The sequence below is a fragment of the Thunnus thynnus genome, chromosome 21 (genome assembly GCF_963924715.1).
Source record: "Thunnus thynnus chromosome 21, fThuThy2.1, whole genome shotgun sequence".
NCBI classification, from domain to species: domain Eukaryota; kingdom Metazoa; phylum Chordata; class Actinopteri; order Scombriformes; family Scombridae; genus Thunnus; species Thunnus thynnus.
Genome location: NC_089537.1, coordinates 16,436,344 through 16,452,200, shown reverse-complemented (window position 1 = coordinate 16,452,200; position 15,857 = coordinate 16,436,344). Strand labels below are relative to the sequence as shown.

General features: G+C 38.8%; 2 protein-coding genes across 7 annotated transcripts in view; one reads left to right on the top strand and one right to left on the bottom strand.

Annotated features, from left to right (window-relative positions):
* Positions 1–417: 417 nt before the first annotated feature.
* On the bottom strand, positions 418–14,109 carry pign (phosphatidylinositol glycan anchor biosynthesis, class N). 2 transcript variants are annotated; one of them, XM_067578753.1, is made up of 29 exons: positions 13,473–14,109; positions 12,819–13,077; positions 12,494–12,615; positions 12,151–12,249; positions 11,390–11,496; positions 10,853–10,977; positions 10,497–10,627; positions 10,260–10,379; positions 9,996–10,036; positions 9,774–9,833; positions 9,395–9,487; positions 9,062–9,117; positions 8,587–8,665; positions 7,985–8,167; positions 7,722–7,861; positions 7,236–7,335; positions 6,956–7,048; positions 6,033–6,124; positions 4,845–4,950; positions 4,642–4,750; positions 4,341–4,443; positions 4,142–4,244; positions 3,592–3,678; positions 3,376–3,431; positions 2,703–2,778; positions 2,323–2,396; positions 1,787–1,829; positions 1,572–1,624; positions 418–1,489 (listed from the first exon to the last, which is right to left on the bottom strand). In XM_067578753.1, the coding sequence occupies exons 2-29, from the start codon at positions 13,043–13,045 to the stop codon at positions 1,366–1,368; spliced, it is 2,802 nt and encodes a 933-aa protein (XP_067434854.1). In that variant the 5' UTR covers positions 13,046–13,077; positions 13,473–14,109; the 3' UTR covers positions 418–1,365. The 2 variants fall into 2 exon arrangements, with proteins under 2 accessions (XP_067434854.1, XP_067434855.1); XM_067578754.1 differs by lacking the exon at positions 13,473–14,109 and having other exon boundaries at positions 12,819–13,465.
* Positions 14,103–15,857, top strand: part of relch (RAB11 binding and LisH domain, coiled-coil and HEAT repeat containing) — a 34,683-nt gene continuing 32,928 nt past the window's right edge. For all 5 annotated transcript variants that reach the window (XM_067578751.1, XM_067578750.1, XM_067578749.1 and 2 more), the window contains exon 1: positions 14,103–14,646. In XM_067578751.1, coding sequence (XP_067434852.1) covers positions 14,193–14,646 — 454 coding nt within the window. In that variant the 5' untranslated portion in view covers positions 14,103–14,192. The remainder of the gene's footprint in view (positions 14,647–15,857) is intronic.

The following is a 15,857-nucleotide window of genomic DNA, read 5'->3' as shown; positions in this document are numbered from 1 at the left end:
GTCTCTCACTAGCTTCACAATTTTGAAACTGACACATAAAAGTAGACAGCCAATAGACAATAGTCACACTATCTAGTCAAAGTATTGGCTAACTCAAAAGAGAAGAAGTGAGAAAGGATGTGGTGTTGCTAGCTGTGATGTTGACAGAGAGGCTATGTTAAGCTCCTATGAACATCTCAGCAAGCATGAACTTATGTGGACATACTGCAACTCCAGTTCATGCTCATATGAGAGGATTCATTGTCTTAGGAAACACCTTGACTACAGAGCAAGGTGACAATATTTATTTAAATCTGTGAGTAATAGGTTTGAAATTTGTATATCAGGCTGGTCAGTAAATTCAACAAACATTAGACCACTATATTATCCGTAGTGATGTCCTATGGGTTGATCTTTTGGAAAAAGAATTGTCACACGTTAGAGCAACAGTTTCTTTATTCTCTGTTCAAAGAAAACATACTAATCGCCAGCTTTTTGTTTTTCTAAATCCAGTCCATGGCTGCAGTTACTCTGATGTACAAACACAGAGCACAACTACACTAGCACCTACTTTAATTTGGCATAAGTACAACTAACCCTTTATGACCATTTCCTGTTTCCATTCCAGTCTTTCTGTTTTAGTGGTACACACCTAGTCACAATCATTTACATCCCTTTTCCTTCTGAACAAAGATACATTTTAGGCTGCTTTACTGGAAATAATGTTACATATTCAAAAAGTTATAAAGTTACCCTTCTTTGGTGGATCATAAATCAGCACCCTTGGCAAAGGCATAATTCACAGTCAAACATTCAAGTAGCATTAGTCAACTGATCAATTATTAATACAAAAACAATGTGCCTCAGAGTGCCAATGTTCTTGCACAAAACAATACAGTGCAAACAGTTCCGTGCAAAAGTCTTGCGCCACTTTTAAAATTTCTTATTAAAACCATTAGCATAAGTAACAAAGGAAGTCTTCGTTACATTGTAAAATTGAGGTTAACACAAACCATATGAGGAACACAAGTGTTAACAAGAAGAATGCGGTATTTTATAATGAGAAGTACTTGTCCATTTTCGTGGTAAAGTCTTTAAGCTGTCCTGAGAAAAGAATTTAAAGCATTTGACTGATAAGTGAAGGGAGAGTTCCTTAACGCCTTAATATTTACTTTGTCTATTAACTGTACTATACTTAATTATAACTTCAGCCAAGCAGTGTAAGACTTCTGCAAAGTACTATATTGGATCCTAAAACAATATCTCAAATTTTATATAACAAACTCTGGTTTCATAAGGCATATTCTAAATGAAAAGTATCTAAAAGAGTAAAATAAATACTAAACATTTGGTTTAACCAGTATATATGTGTGTGCAGGTGTTTATTTAGGGAAAGTGCATCTTGGGTCTCCTCCACAGAGTGAATCTTCGTGAGGTGAGGATGTGTGTGACCACACTGAGCAGCATCAGGAAGATGGTCATTGACATGACTATCACATAGTGGCTAATGCTGCAAGATAGAAAGAAACATGTTTAATACAAATTTATGTGTGAGTTTATGCATCACAGATACTATATCCTTGTTACATTACCTTGTACCAATGTCCAACCAGCTGCCGTAGTCTTGCACCAGGAAGAAGAAGTGCTGAGGAGAGGAAGAATGAGTAAAACAAAAAAAAATATTGTGTGAGGTACACATCAGATCTACTTGCTGTAACAGGAAAAGACAGAAGAGCAAATTATTTTCAGGAAGTATATCGCAATGCACCTTTAATCCAAGTTTTCAACCTGATAGGAAATGTCTTACCAGAGCCATCACATCAGAGATGACCAGGACAATGAGGAACAAACTGGAAAAGAAGATTAAAAGACAAAAAAACAAAGGAAAGAAAGCATTACAAAAAAGATCTTTAATATTGAAACATCCACAACAACACATTTACTTCATGTGCAGCACGGACTGTAGATTTACACACTCTTCATACACAACGAATCAGAAATAGTGCAGAAAAGAGACACATGTTGATACTGGATAATTATTATTTAGATTCATGTCTGACACAAATTCACTCTAAAAAGCATATGACTGTATAAAACTGAATAGTGTGACGAAAACCAAAAAAACATCCTCCTCCTCTATGAGGCAATCACAGATCTGCCACCAAGAGCAGATTACTGTGTTTACATGCACTGAACTTAAAGTGCATGAGCCCAACAACCACCAGAGCAAATCATATTGATAAAAGGAGGACACAAGGTTTGTGACTGAACCGATCTCACAGTAGATAAGTCTGAGATTTGCTCTGTTATCTTTTTTTTTCAAAGGCTGCAGTGAGGAGTTACCTTCTTGATGAGAGCTGTGTTGCAACTTGGATGGCCTCAAACGTACACATTACTATTATGAACGGGATGATAACCTGGAAGAACAAAGGACAAGACATTGAATATTTCATGAATAAGTCCAGAGAAATATAATTTGTTGACAATGCTGCTGCTAATGTTGCTAATTTGTGCTAAACAGGCCACTGAGTAGGTCAGCAAGGTGAAAGTTGGTGGCTACAGAGAAGCAATATAAGAGAAGGGGAACATTTCAGAATATTTCAAAAATGTTCAAGTGTGCAAAAGTGCAAGACTACTTCCCTTTTCTGGAAACTTTGCTTAATGGGGAAGGTATACAGATACGCAGTGTACACCATAGAAAGAAAAAGTTGAAAATACAGTACCTTCCACATCATCAGTGCTCCCATGATGAAGGGGTTGAAGACAGTGAGGAAACAATAAACAGACGCTGGGTCAAAGCTAGAGAAAAGGAGAAAGAGGAGGACAAAGTGACTGTAGACAGAGGGAAAAATGGACTAAATATTTGGTTATTCAGTGTAAAAATCTAGCTTGGGGATACTTGTGTGTAAATTTCTTGACAACCTCCAAGTGTTTTATAGTGCAGACTGACATACTGTATGTGGTGCAATGTAAACAGCCTCACATCCAGGAGAGAGGCTCAGTCTGCAGACTACACAATAGATATGCTGGTCCAAACAATGCAAATAATGCAGACATAAATGAGTCAGTACTGTTTTACACAGGACATATTTCCTTCCTGTGTTCAAATGATGCATTGCTAATAATGAAACCAACCTCAACGAGTCTCATACCAGACACTGACTTTACCCTCACTGACTTAACCCACACTGACTTTACCCACACTTTACACATGGCCATACCCCCCCCCCCCCCCCCCAAACAGACATATTTGTGTCTGTTTGTATATATATATATATATATATATATATATATATATATATATATATACATACATATACAAACAGACACAAATATATATATATATATATATATATATATATATATATATATATATATATATAAAGACATACACACCTGTTAATGGAAGCTATGTTCCCTGTACCGAAGAAAGCTGTTATTATAAAGAATACCTAAAGGAAATATATAGTCAAGGAAAGGTCTGAAGCGACACTTGCACACGGTTGAGTGCGTAAGCAACACCTACTGATGCAGATACTATTCACATTGTCTTTCTGCCCTCTTAGGTGGCAGTTAAACACAACATCGAGTTAACAACATCAACGAGGATACAAAAAAATAAGATCTTCTGATGTCATCCAACTTCAGCTGTCGGATCTTGGTGATGTCGATGTTTGCGGAGAAATCGATAGTGGAGAGCTGGAAGATAAGAAAAAACAAACAAAAAAAAAAACACACACACACACACACACGCACGCCCATCCACACACATGCAAAGACACACGCAAAGTGCATACACATAATAATGATCAGTCAATACTGAGGTGTGATGTTCATTATGTAGAGCATGAGAGGGGATTTCCTTATTTGTTTAATAAAATCATTTGGTATTAAAGGGATGGATGGTAAATAGAATTTAACCAGAACACTTCAGACCAGATAAATAGACTCCAGAAATATATATTTAGATACAATCTTAATATGCCTCTATGTGACCAACCAGAATCATTAGCTGTTGTAGAGACGAGAAGCCAGTTGGTGTTCAAAAAAGCAACAGATGCCATCTAAATTTCATACTAGCTTATAATAAATCGACAAAATGTTTTCTCATGTAGTTTATACTGCTCTACCAAGTCTGGGAATAGAGACACAATAGTTGTACCTCTTGCCTTCCAGAGACACCCTGAGCGATCATAGCTTCCTGTTCAATGTTGATCCACACAAACATCAACCAAGATAACACAGGGGGGAACAAGGCCTCTGACCTGGGCAGGAGAAAACACACATTTGATAAGGGTGCAGTTTTGCCTTGATGATAAAGCTCCACGTGAGACATAGTATGGTCATATATCATGTCTTACCCAGTGCTGAGCAGTAGGTATGTGGCTGTGAGAGACAGAAATATGCTGAGAAGTCGATGGAAAAGACGTGTAGAGCTCAACAATGGAACCAGCATAGAAGATGCTGAGGAAAGAGCAGAGACAAGAAAAGTTTTTTGGGTCTTAGAGCTTGAAGGGAATCTAGTCCAAGATGTGTCATTTTAGACAGGGCCCAAAATAATTAAATCTTTAATCTTGAAACTTAACATTAATGAGGGATAAATGTGATTGTAATCTCCCCTGGAAATGCCCAAAGAGCTCGTGCTCTCTCACACCCACCTACCTAATGTGATCCAACTGATGATCTGATTAAGAAGTGGCAGGCCCTGTTTCTGCTGCAGGCTGGAGTGAGTGAGGGAAGGCACATACGCACACACTGCCACATGGAGCATCTGTTGAGTTTGACCCGTAATAATTTAATTTTAGAAAATGCAATAACACAAACACAATCACATACACACACAACATGGCATGTACTGCAGTTACCTGGGTGACAAATTGTTGCCTGTCACTAAGGTGCAGTGGTGTTCTGTGTCGTGATGACCAGAGGTAACAGGCTGAGGTGAAGAGAGTGAGGAGACCTGCACAGGTCCTGAGCAAACAAACATCATGTTATATTACCATATTATTTTAGACATGTCCATAGTGTACAGATACATTTTGCACATTCATGTTGATTAAAGATACTGATGTTAATTAACAGTTTATTTCAGTTTGATTCTCAGATTCCTCCACTGATCAATTTTTATACAGTATCATGAAGTTTTTGACCAGTTAGTTGACTGAAATAGCTCATCAATCACTGGATGGATTAACATGCAATTTTGTACAGAAATTCATGGTCCCTGTGAGGTTGACATTTATGGTTTCAACAACTATTTGATGGATTGCCATAAAAGACTGCATAGAAGATATTCATGTTTTCCCCTAAGGATGAATCGTAAACACACTGGTGTTCAACTGACTTCACATAAAGTGCAATCATCAGGTCAAATTTTCAATTTGTCCAATACTTATACCTGCATAGCTAATGACACCCATCAGCCTCAGCTGTACTTTTTGGTTTGTGCTCATTAGAAACTTTTAGCAAGCTACAGTAACACGCAAAAATAAGACAGTGAATATGGTAAACAATACACCTGCTAAACATCAGCATGTTAGTGTCTGTTACCATGGTGGTGTTAGCATTTAACTCAAAGTGCCGATGTTCCCAAGTAGTGGCTGTACCAGAAAGCTTTACAAAATGTAGAATGATTCCAAGCACACTATAATTTAAAACTAACAAAATGAATGATTTAAGTTTTTGATTTAGCTGTGTGAGCCTTGTTTTATAATGTATTGCAAAACAGTCCAACACAGAAGAATTCCATTGTACTTAAAGCTGATTTTGCATACATTTGCTATATTTTCATACATGTACTTTATGTTGATATGGGAAAAAAATCTTAATATTGAAATTGATTTTGTATCACATGCTGTAGAAATGGGAACCCTACCTGATAACTAGAAAACTAATTTTCCACTCCACTCCATGACGAAGTTAATTATTTCCTAAGTATAGAGAAACAAATTACTTCTTTGAAAATGACTGACCTGAATCTGAGTTTTTTTTTTTTTGTGACGTGACTGTGGTAAACTTTCTGATAAATGAAGGCAAATAGAGGAAGCACTCACACCAGATGTATATTAGGCTCTCGTCCCACAACCGGCATCAGGGGGAAAGCGGCCAAACACAGACAGCTCAGAAACCAGCTCAATGAACGGAACTAGACAGGTACAGGGTCAATGAGTTCATTTAGTTAAGATATTGTATTTGAGTTCATAACTTAACAAACCAGGTGTTTGTCTGACAGTAGGCTGATGATAAAGTGCAAGCGAGGTCAAAACACAAGCATGAACTAAATTTTGCAAAATGTCCTACATTTAAGGGCAATTAACTGCCACCTAGGTGAAATGTACTTGTTCCACCACAAACCACTTTGTTTAATTCATTTTTGTGCATCAATGTTCAGTTGAATAATTTTCTTTATATTATTTTAGTGATCTGTCTTTTGTGCCATGTTTCTCGATGTTAACAAAAGTTCCAGCAAAACTCCTGATACACCTTAAATGTTACAAAAGACAAATGGAACAAGAAAAACAATTTTAGGGCTCAAAAACTACCACAGCAAAGGACTGTTTATGGCTATTTGTTTTATGTCAGATCATCTAAGAAGAGCAAGATGTTAAAAAATCTAAAAGGCAATAATAAAGAAATATAGAAATAACAAAAAAATAATCTATTTAATTTTTTTATTCCATTTTCTATTCATTAAGATTAATTAAGGCTATTACACATTTGTGTAATATGTAGTCAGATTGTGTCAAATTCCAATATAAATGAGTTTTATTTCTTAACAAACCATCCATGGAGTAGCTAAAAATCATTCAAGACTTCTGTTATATGGAAATTTTGCTATTTTCCATTAAAGGAAAATCCTCATAACTTTCTGGACACACATCATTTTTAGTGTGGGATATGAATATACAAATACAAATATCAATGATTTTTCCTGGTGCACTGTGACTGTAGAAGCCATAATCTGTAACATGTTTACCTTAGCCTTGCCAAAAAGTCCAGACAGCATGGGCCAGAGAGAGAGGACCACCAGACCCACAGTCAGCATGGCACGATGGAAGAAACTCACCACCTGGGGGCAGCAAAGGTAATGCGTCATCCACAGTACAGTAACCCCATAGTGTACATGAGGGGACCTAAACATTGAGAAAAATGTGTAGCATGTATGTGGAGGTCAGCTAAAGACTTATGAGTGTACTGAAGCACAAATATGCCTCTAGCTGTAAATTAGAATACATTACTGACTTAAAGACACCTACCAGTAACTCAATCCCAAACGCCACCAGCACAAAATAGCCAAAACATTTCCACAGTGGCAGAGAGGGAGCTGAGCGAATCAAATCTGTTAAAGTTCCAGATCTAAAATAGATAATTAATGAGATTATTCTTTGTTGCAATGAAAGGGAAAAAAGAACAAAAATTGCATACATCACCCTTTTATCAATGAGAAACATGAGTGTGTACAATACCACTTCAAAATGATCTAATTAAAGCCTCAGTGGGGCTTTGTCAGACATGCATCAACAATTATGTGAGGTGAATTTGATCTGCTGAAAAACAGCTACATTCTCTGAATGAGTGATCTCCCATTGATCTGGTTTGGTATTTACTCCTGTGTGGTGTTCACTCCACTCCACAAAGAGGAACTATACACATTTGTTTGATTAGACTGAACTGTATATGTCCAGATATGTATTTCATGTATTAATCTATTCAAAATTTCCTTGACTCTGTGTGATACTCACTCTTTAAGAACAGAGTACCATACAGGTACAGGCAGCAGGCAGTAAATATAGTAGGTGATGGGACTTCTTTGGATAAGCAGGAATATGCTGATCACCATTGTGACACACATACACAGCCTCACCAGGGAACGGCTGGGAATCTGCACACACCGAGGTAATACCAAAAATGTAACTTAGCGAGACAATCAAGTTTCATAAACTTGTTCTGGTAGCAGGAATCTTTAGAGGCAAAGACAAAGAGGGATCACACTACATGATCTGACCTGTTTGAGGACACTGGGATGTCTGTTGAGGCTGGCATGAGTCTTCAGTATGATAAGGATAACGTATGAGGTCCAGCCTACAAATCCCAGCACTACACTGCAACCCAAGAAAAACCTGTCGTAGGTGTGGTAGTAAACCAGGCCCTCCAGAGCATGGGAGATCAGAGACTGGCACAGAGAGATCTAGACAGAGGCAGACAAGGGGAAATCAAAGGGAGTGCTTCGGCAAGAGGGTTTGGCATAGATAAAATGGAAAGAGGATTAATAAGTAATGAATGTAAGGGGACACAAAAAGAAACTTGGGAGGAAAGTGTAAATTTAAATCCTAACAAAGAACACAGGTTTGCTGTAGAGAGCATTTACCACAGTTAAGCTAGTTGGGGCTAACTTTTTACTGCAACATCAGCTGAGTAGTATTATTATGCTCCAGTTTGCTGCATCATCACAGGTCTCAATGATACATGTTTTACTTGGAAACAAAGGTTTGAGCACCAGCTTAATGCATCAAAGTACCCAAAAATAATTCTAAAACTTGACTTAAAATCACTTGGATAGCTGTTAATTCACCTACAGACTGCAGATTATTCTAACACGATACTCACAGCATCCTCATATTTCTCCAGACGCATCAGTATTCTGGCCTTGTGAATGAATTCTGCTTGTTTTGACTCAGTAAGTAGTCTGAGAGGACAGAGAGACAAAGCAATAAATACAGAGTGTGTAAAATTGTATTTAAATGTGGTTTTAAATAGGTTAACGGATGCTTTGTTTGCCTTCACACTTTCAAAACCACAAAAGCTAATATAAACAATGCATTGCTTGCTTAAATTTTCATAGGCCAGCAATAGGTAACTTTGTAATATGATATTTTTCCTATGTTTCTCAGCATTTATTGCCTGTTTAATGTTCTTAATAAAATGTATCTCCAACACTTTCAAACTTTGTAGATGACATGAATTGAGCACAATATGGTTCCTTAATAAGCATGTTTTCTCAAAAGTGATAGGTAGTGATAAAAAGAAAAACTCACACAAACTCAAGGTTATTATGACTCATTAACTGACTTATTGTACTTACTGGTATGGGGTAAACAGAAAAGACAAAGTTGTCTCCTTTTTTTGGGTCATTTTCATCTAAGAAAAATAGATAGTTCAGTTATCATAGATTTATATAACTGAATTACACAACATGTGCAGTAATATGCTTTCAACAAGTTAGAACTTAAAAATCGCTTGGCATTGAAAGCTATAAATCAGCTAATACTGTCACTCATCTATTACAATTAATAATTACACATTTGTCACTTCCAACAACAGTGTTCTTTTTCTTTATGCATGCTGGTTTTACTGGTTTCATAACATACGAATGACAAAAGCATGTCAATAATAGCAGAGCTGCATGCTGTCACACCTTGAACTGCTCCAGTACTTGAATAGCATTAGTGTACATGCTCTCTGCCTTGAACTGGTCACTGTTGTTGAGGTAGAGAAGAGGTAACACACCCTGTAGAGACATAAATACACACAGTGATGATTATAAAATAGTAAAAATGGTATCATAATACTTACAGAAAACTCTGTACAGTGAACATGTTCAAAAACATTTTTCTGTTCGTTTACTGATTTTCACAACCATTGAAGAGTTATGCTGTACTTGCAGAATCCATTTTTGGTAACTTGGTAATACACTGAACACTTACATGCATATAGTGGATTATACAGTTTGCAAGACATTTGACTACAGTATTCTGTATTAATTCTTTCTCCTTTAACTGAGTGTCTTAACTTACAACAGAGTTGACAGGAATGGGTACACCAATGAGAGATGCCATGAGGGGAGCAATATCAGCCTGCGGAAAACAAAAATAGAACAATAAATTATATTTTATTGAACTACAAATGCCTGTTGGTCTTTTAGCTACTGTATATTAATGGTTTCATACACAGTAAATTTAGGGGCAGGAATTGATGATTGTAACAGCATTAAAAAGCGCCAAGCGAATAGGTCTTACCTGATTAACATCAACCCTTTGGAGGTGCTCCAGTTTCCAATCTGAGCGAAACAAAAGAAATACAGATCAGGGAAGCAATGAACCTGTAAAGTGTAAAAATTCAAAAACTATTTTTTAAATAAAATACAAAATTTCACTCTGCCTAATATACTGCTGAAAAATAATAGCCTTTTGTGGTTGTAGGTAAACTTGGGCTCAAGCTAAAGCATCTTGTTGAGGGACATTTAAGTAAACAGCCGTGAGAACAGTACATGAGTTTAGTACCTTGTAAGTACCTATCCTTGTACAGTTGAGGTTCAGTGACTCTCTGAGCATTATGAACACCGGCTCCCCAGACCACTAAAGGGGTAAGAGTCTCAGAGGGATGGCCTGCACCGTGGGAGCCTGGAGACACATACACACAAACATGCACAAACTGAATTCATATGCTAATGAACAGATCATTTTTTTAAATGTTTAACCATCAGACGGTACAAATAAACACATAAACAAGAGTCTTACCCCAATCGGTCATGCCATGATCAGAGGTAAACACATAGGCCGTTCTGCCATCATAGCCAAAGAAGTCTTCTACCATAGACACCAGCTCAGATACACCAGTATCTACTAGACCAATATTGTCTAGGTACTCCCTGGACAAAAGACAAATAGCAACATCTTAAAAGAGCCTCAAAACTAAGAGTATTTGAGATTCAGATATCACATTCGTTTTTTGTAGATAAAGACACCACTATTGCAGTCAATGCTGCTTTGGAAGAATATGATCATTTTATTTTAAGAACTATAGTATATTATGTAGAGTGTATCACACAATGATCACATATAATATCAACGGCAAAACAAGAAATTCTACTCACTGTGACATTGGTCTGTGAGCATGTCCGTTCGTATCGATGCCCAGCAGATGCAAGAAGAGAACATTCTTGTCCTCGAGTAGACTGGCCCTCAGAGTAGAGTTTGACTTTGCTGCTTGAAAGAATGACTAAACAGAGAAAATGAAACATAGTTGGATTTAATCAAGAAAGAAATGTGGAAATGATAGTAACAATAGAGTCTGGTAATATTGTATATTAACCCTCTATTTCCTGATAAAACTTGTAGCAGTTATACTATAATCTACCGTTCTGCCAGAAAATGCATTATTTGATCATAAATAAAACACACATTACATTGTAACAAAAAGTGGGAAATGCGAGCTATTGTTAAAAGCTCCTGGAATTATTTTTCAAAACATTTTTCTTAAAGACAAAAATGTCTAGTCCACTACCAACGCAAGCCTTCTAAATATGATTTATAAACACACAATGTACAAAAATCAGTTATGATTTAATCAATTCATTATAACATTATAACTGCAAAATTCATGGTTATCTTTAGCATTTCCACTATCATACTTTGACTTGAGTGAACACCCAGCTGTCCAGCCTGGATGCATCTGTGGAGGCAAAGTCCTCCTCCACAGCTGGATATGTGTGGGTGTACACATGGTCTCCAGTAGCACCTGGAGGTAACACAGCAGGAAATTACCTTTATTTAAATTATTTTTTTAAGTTTTAAAGGTTATTAAAATATCTCAGCAATAGTGTAAAATAAAGTGTCATGATTAAAGTGCATTGTGTTCATGCTCACATTAGGACCAGACAGCCAGACAAAGGACCAGAGTGTAAGATTTAGTGGCATCTAGTGGTGAGGTTGCAGATTGCAACCAACTGAATACCCCTCCCCTCCACCTCTCCTTCCAAGCGTGTAGGAGAACCTACTGTGGCTGCAAAACTCGTGAAAAACACAGAAGGCCCTCTCTAGAGCCAGTGTTTGGTTTGTCCATTCTGTACTACTGTAGAAACGGCGGTGCAAAATGGCGGGCTCCGTGGAGGAGGACCTGCTCCCTATGTAGATATAAAGGGCTCATTCTAAGGTAACAAAAGCACAGTGATTCTTATTTTCATGTGATTATACACTAATTAAAACATAATTATGAATATTATATTCCATTTCTACTATAACTGTTCCGCTAGATGCCACTAAATCTTACACACTCGTCCTTTAAGTACATAAATGTATCACTTAGTGTGAAGTCTGATTCAGACACAGACTTTCTCTGGGAATTTCCTTATATTGATTTGACTTGTGTAGGTGTATATGTGTGCTTGTGTACCTTTGGCAAACATAGGCAGAATATCAGGGCTGCCCCAGCACCAGGTGTGTCTGCTCTCATTAAACACAGAGTCAAACTCTACAGGATTCTCCTTCCATCCTGAGCGCGCACACACACACACACACACACACACACACACACACACACACACACACACACACACACAAACATACACACAAGAGGTCAATACACTTGCAGTCACAAATACACAAACATGAAAGTAGTCATCAACATACACTTTCACAATGACACAAACGCAAACGTATCCAATACATTAATTTTTTTGCATTGTTATTTTCTGTGTTCAGCTTGTCAACACAACCGTACACACACACACACCTACCTTTAGCAACAGCACTAACATCCTCATAGAAGCCAGCGATGAGAGCAACATGACCGGGGCGAGACTCAGTGGGGACGCGTGTGTGTGACACACCCCAGGTACCTGTCTCTTCTATGATGCTCCTGGTATTGGGAAACACACACATAAACACACAGGTCTTACACTGTATATAAAGACCTATTACTTTGCAATTCTAAACATACCATGAGAAAAAACAACATACAAAAACAACCTAATCTCAGCCATATATACTCTTTTCTGTACTAAATTAATAGCCACATATACACGTACAAGCCACATCAGTGCTCTGTATCAGTTTCCCAACCTCAAGTATGGGGCCCTGGATGAGCCATTGGGGAACAGGGTGAAGAAGCTGTCTGCTCGAAGTCCATCGGCCACCACTAACACCAGTCTGGAGGCAGGGGGTGTCAGTGGCGTTGTCTGGGGTGTCATGCCATGGACCAGGGGAGAGGTGAAATAGATGTCAAAGATGGAGAGGAAGAAGACCACATGGACTGTCAGTCCAACCAGGAAAAAAGTGATCATCCTCATTTTGAGCGATGAGTGTCAACACCACGCTGGGTCTGCAACACAAGCAGGAGGGAGAAAAGAGGGATTTCAAGTGAGTAGAAAACAGGTTGGAAACAAGAAGAGAGACACAAAGACAGAATAAGTATGATTGAGGAAACACTGGACAAACACGTATACAGTCAGTCTAACCTTGCATTCAGTGTTAAAGGGTTAGTTCAAATAGGGACAGGTCCAGTATAATACAGTCTGGCTAAGCCAAAGCACAGACCATGTAAAGACCGCTTAGGAGTTATCCCTCTGTCACCATATGTCATTGCAAATGAGCTGAAATAATGGCTTTCATAGTTAGTTATATTTCAATGGTAAGCATTTCTGTTTCACGTTTGTTTACACGAGAGTGACAAAGAAAAGGAGTTGTTGCATTTTTGAGCCCTTCCAAAAGTCTTACCTGTATGTAACGTCAACGGAACCCGACCATAAAAATGAATGAATGGGCGAGCAAAACTATCAACTACCACTTCACCCATTCACCTGTTCAGATACACTGATTTAGTTTACGTTTTATCTTCGGAGATTACCAAACATACATCCAGACAACCCGACAGATCAAGGCTTTCTTACACGAAACAAGATTGACCTAATCTTTAAAAGCGTGCTTTTATAAAAAACAGCGGTCCCTCTTTCTAAGAAGATTAGTACAAGAAATTCAGGCGCTGAGCATCCACTTCCTTGTTGTGACTTTGACGTTTGACGTTGACGTTTGTGCTGTGCAACTGAATTGTGGGTACTGTAGTTCAGATGTTTGTTTCCCAGCAAGCTTTCTTTCCAACAATGCATCCCTCTTAAATACGTTTGTTGATTAAAAAAAGAAATGGCGTTGTATTTCATTACAAATTTACTTGTATTACAGTACGGTTTCACTGGAGATTGTTATTTTCATAGATTACGGTTCTTTCACAACACAGCTGTCAAATGTCTGTCCAGTATCCAATCGTTTTGTAGTATTCTATTAAAGAGGCGGTCTTTAGGATAACTGTGACCAATCACAGCCTTGTATTCTTTCTCCTTGTCAAAGCCACCTACCAAACCTTTGCTAGCTTAATATCCATTCAGGAAGCAGCAGCAGCCTAGCTTAAGATTGCTACAAAAAATCTTTATAGTGCAAAAAATGGCGTCGGTCAACCCGTTTAATCTAAGTGATTCTGAAGAAGAGGCAGAACGGCGCCCAAATGAAACAGTTGACACAGAGCGAAGCCCGAGTGACGGGGCTCCAGGGCCGCCGCCAGGCAATCCTTTCTCCCCGCCCGCGGACGCCGAGCCTCCGACGCTGCTGCTGTCTAGCAACCGGACAAGCCCCAGTGGCGAGGGCATCTCGGTGTCGGCCGCGGCCACCTCAGCTATGGCAGGCAGCGCCGATATACGGGTATCAGTGGATGTCATTGCTGCTCAGCTATTACGGGACCAGTACGTCCTCACGGCCCTGGAGTTTCACACCGAGCTGTTGGAAGCAGGCAGAGAGCTTCCGAGGCTGAGGGATTATTTCTCCAACCCGGGCAACTTCGAGCGACAGAGCGGCACTCCACCCGCAAAAGACCAGGTACTCGGACCTGGCGGACCGCTGAGTAAGTAGCTAGCTGCACCCCGGTGCTAGTCACGTAGCTGCCAGCTAGCTCTGCGTTTAATATTGCATTATACAAAGTTAACCCACTAGCTATCTGCATATCATGAGGTATCCGCTTGCTTGCACCTGCTCTCCCGGACCAGGGCCCACAGCCAACAAGCCGGGTTTTTTTTGTGGGTCAATTGTGTTGGCTGACATACAGATGAAAGAGCATCACAGAAATGTAATTAGGCTGTTCCTCACTGTTTAGTTGCTGGGAAAAAGATGAAGTGTGGAAGCTCTACAGTGAGTGACCACCCTGATGTAATATGTAGCCTAATTGAGCCCTGTAGGAAAATACACGCTTATCTTTTTCCTCAGGCTACAGGAAGGTCAGAGGTCAGACATTACTGTATTTAACTATGGTCTTGCCATTAATGAAAAACTTTAGGAAATTTAGTGTGTTGCTAAAGAGGACTCAACTGGGAATTATACATCATCAACTGGGTTTGAACTTACATCATCTGCCTTCAGTGCTTTTGTTGCTTGTGTCACTTGTTTTTTCCAGACCAGGGAGATAAAATACTGTAACGTTTTACAGCTCAAGACATGGGCATATACCTTAAGGACTCTCATCCATTTACAGTACTTCCTTTATGGAATAACCTGCAGCATTGTGTAACCTGTAGTCTAGCCGAAAAGAGTCCGGGCCCATAAGCAAACATGCCATGCAAATGGTAACGATGGTGGCGGTCACAAATAAAGCCCGCCACAGTGGAGCAGGAGTAGTATTACCATAAACTTTAACTCAACTGTGGCAAAGCGTGACAGGGAGCTGGACATTTAAAAGGAAACAGAGTGAGTGACAAAACCATCTCTTGTAGTCCCATTTCACTGTGATGAGTGGAGCAAATGTATTCACACCAAACGTTCAGTGTTAATACATTTGAGCTCTCAGTGGTCTTGGCTTACCATGGAGGACTGGGCTTCTGAAAGCCTTGTATAAGTGAATGAAGAGTTAGGGAATTGTGAATTGAGAGTGATATAAAATGCCCTTGTCTGCATATTTTTAAAGGGGATCCTCTTAATGAGCATTAGCTTTTCATGGAAATGACTGAGCTTGATATTCTTCTCAGTGGTGATTGGACTTGGCTTGTCAGAGTATATTTATCTTAGATCCAGGAGAGAAAGGATACTCATGATGTCACTGACCCACATGAGTGGTTACACACC

Coding starts and splice junctions, on each gene's coding strand:
- pign (XM_067578753.1), bottom strand. CDS start 13,045: ATGAGGATGATCACTTTTTTCCTGGTTGGACTGACAGTCCATGTGGTC. Junction 11,497..12,150: donor TCTGCCTATGTTTGCCAAAG/GTACACAAGCAC, acceptor TGTTACCTCCAG/GTGCTACTGGAGACCATGTG. Junction 7,862..7,984: donor ATCCCAGTGTCCTCAAACAG/GTCAGATCATGT, acceptor CGGTGTGTGCAG/ATTCCCAGCCGTTCCCTGGT.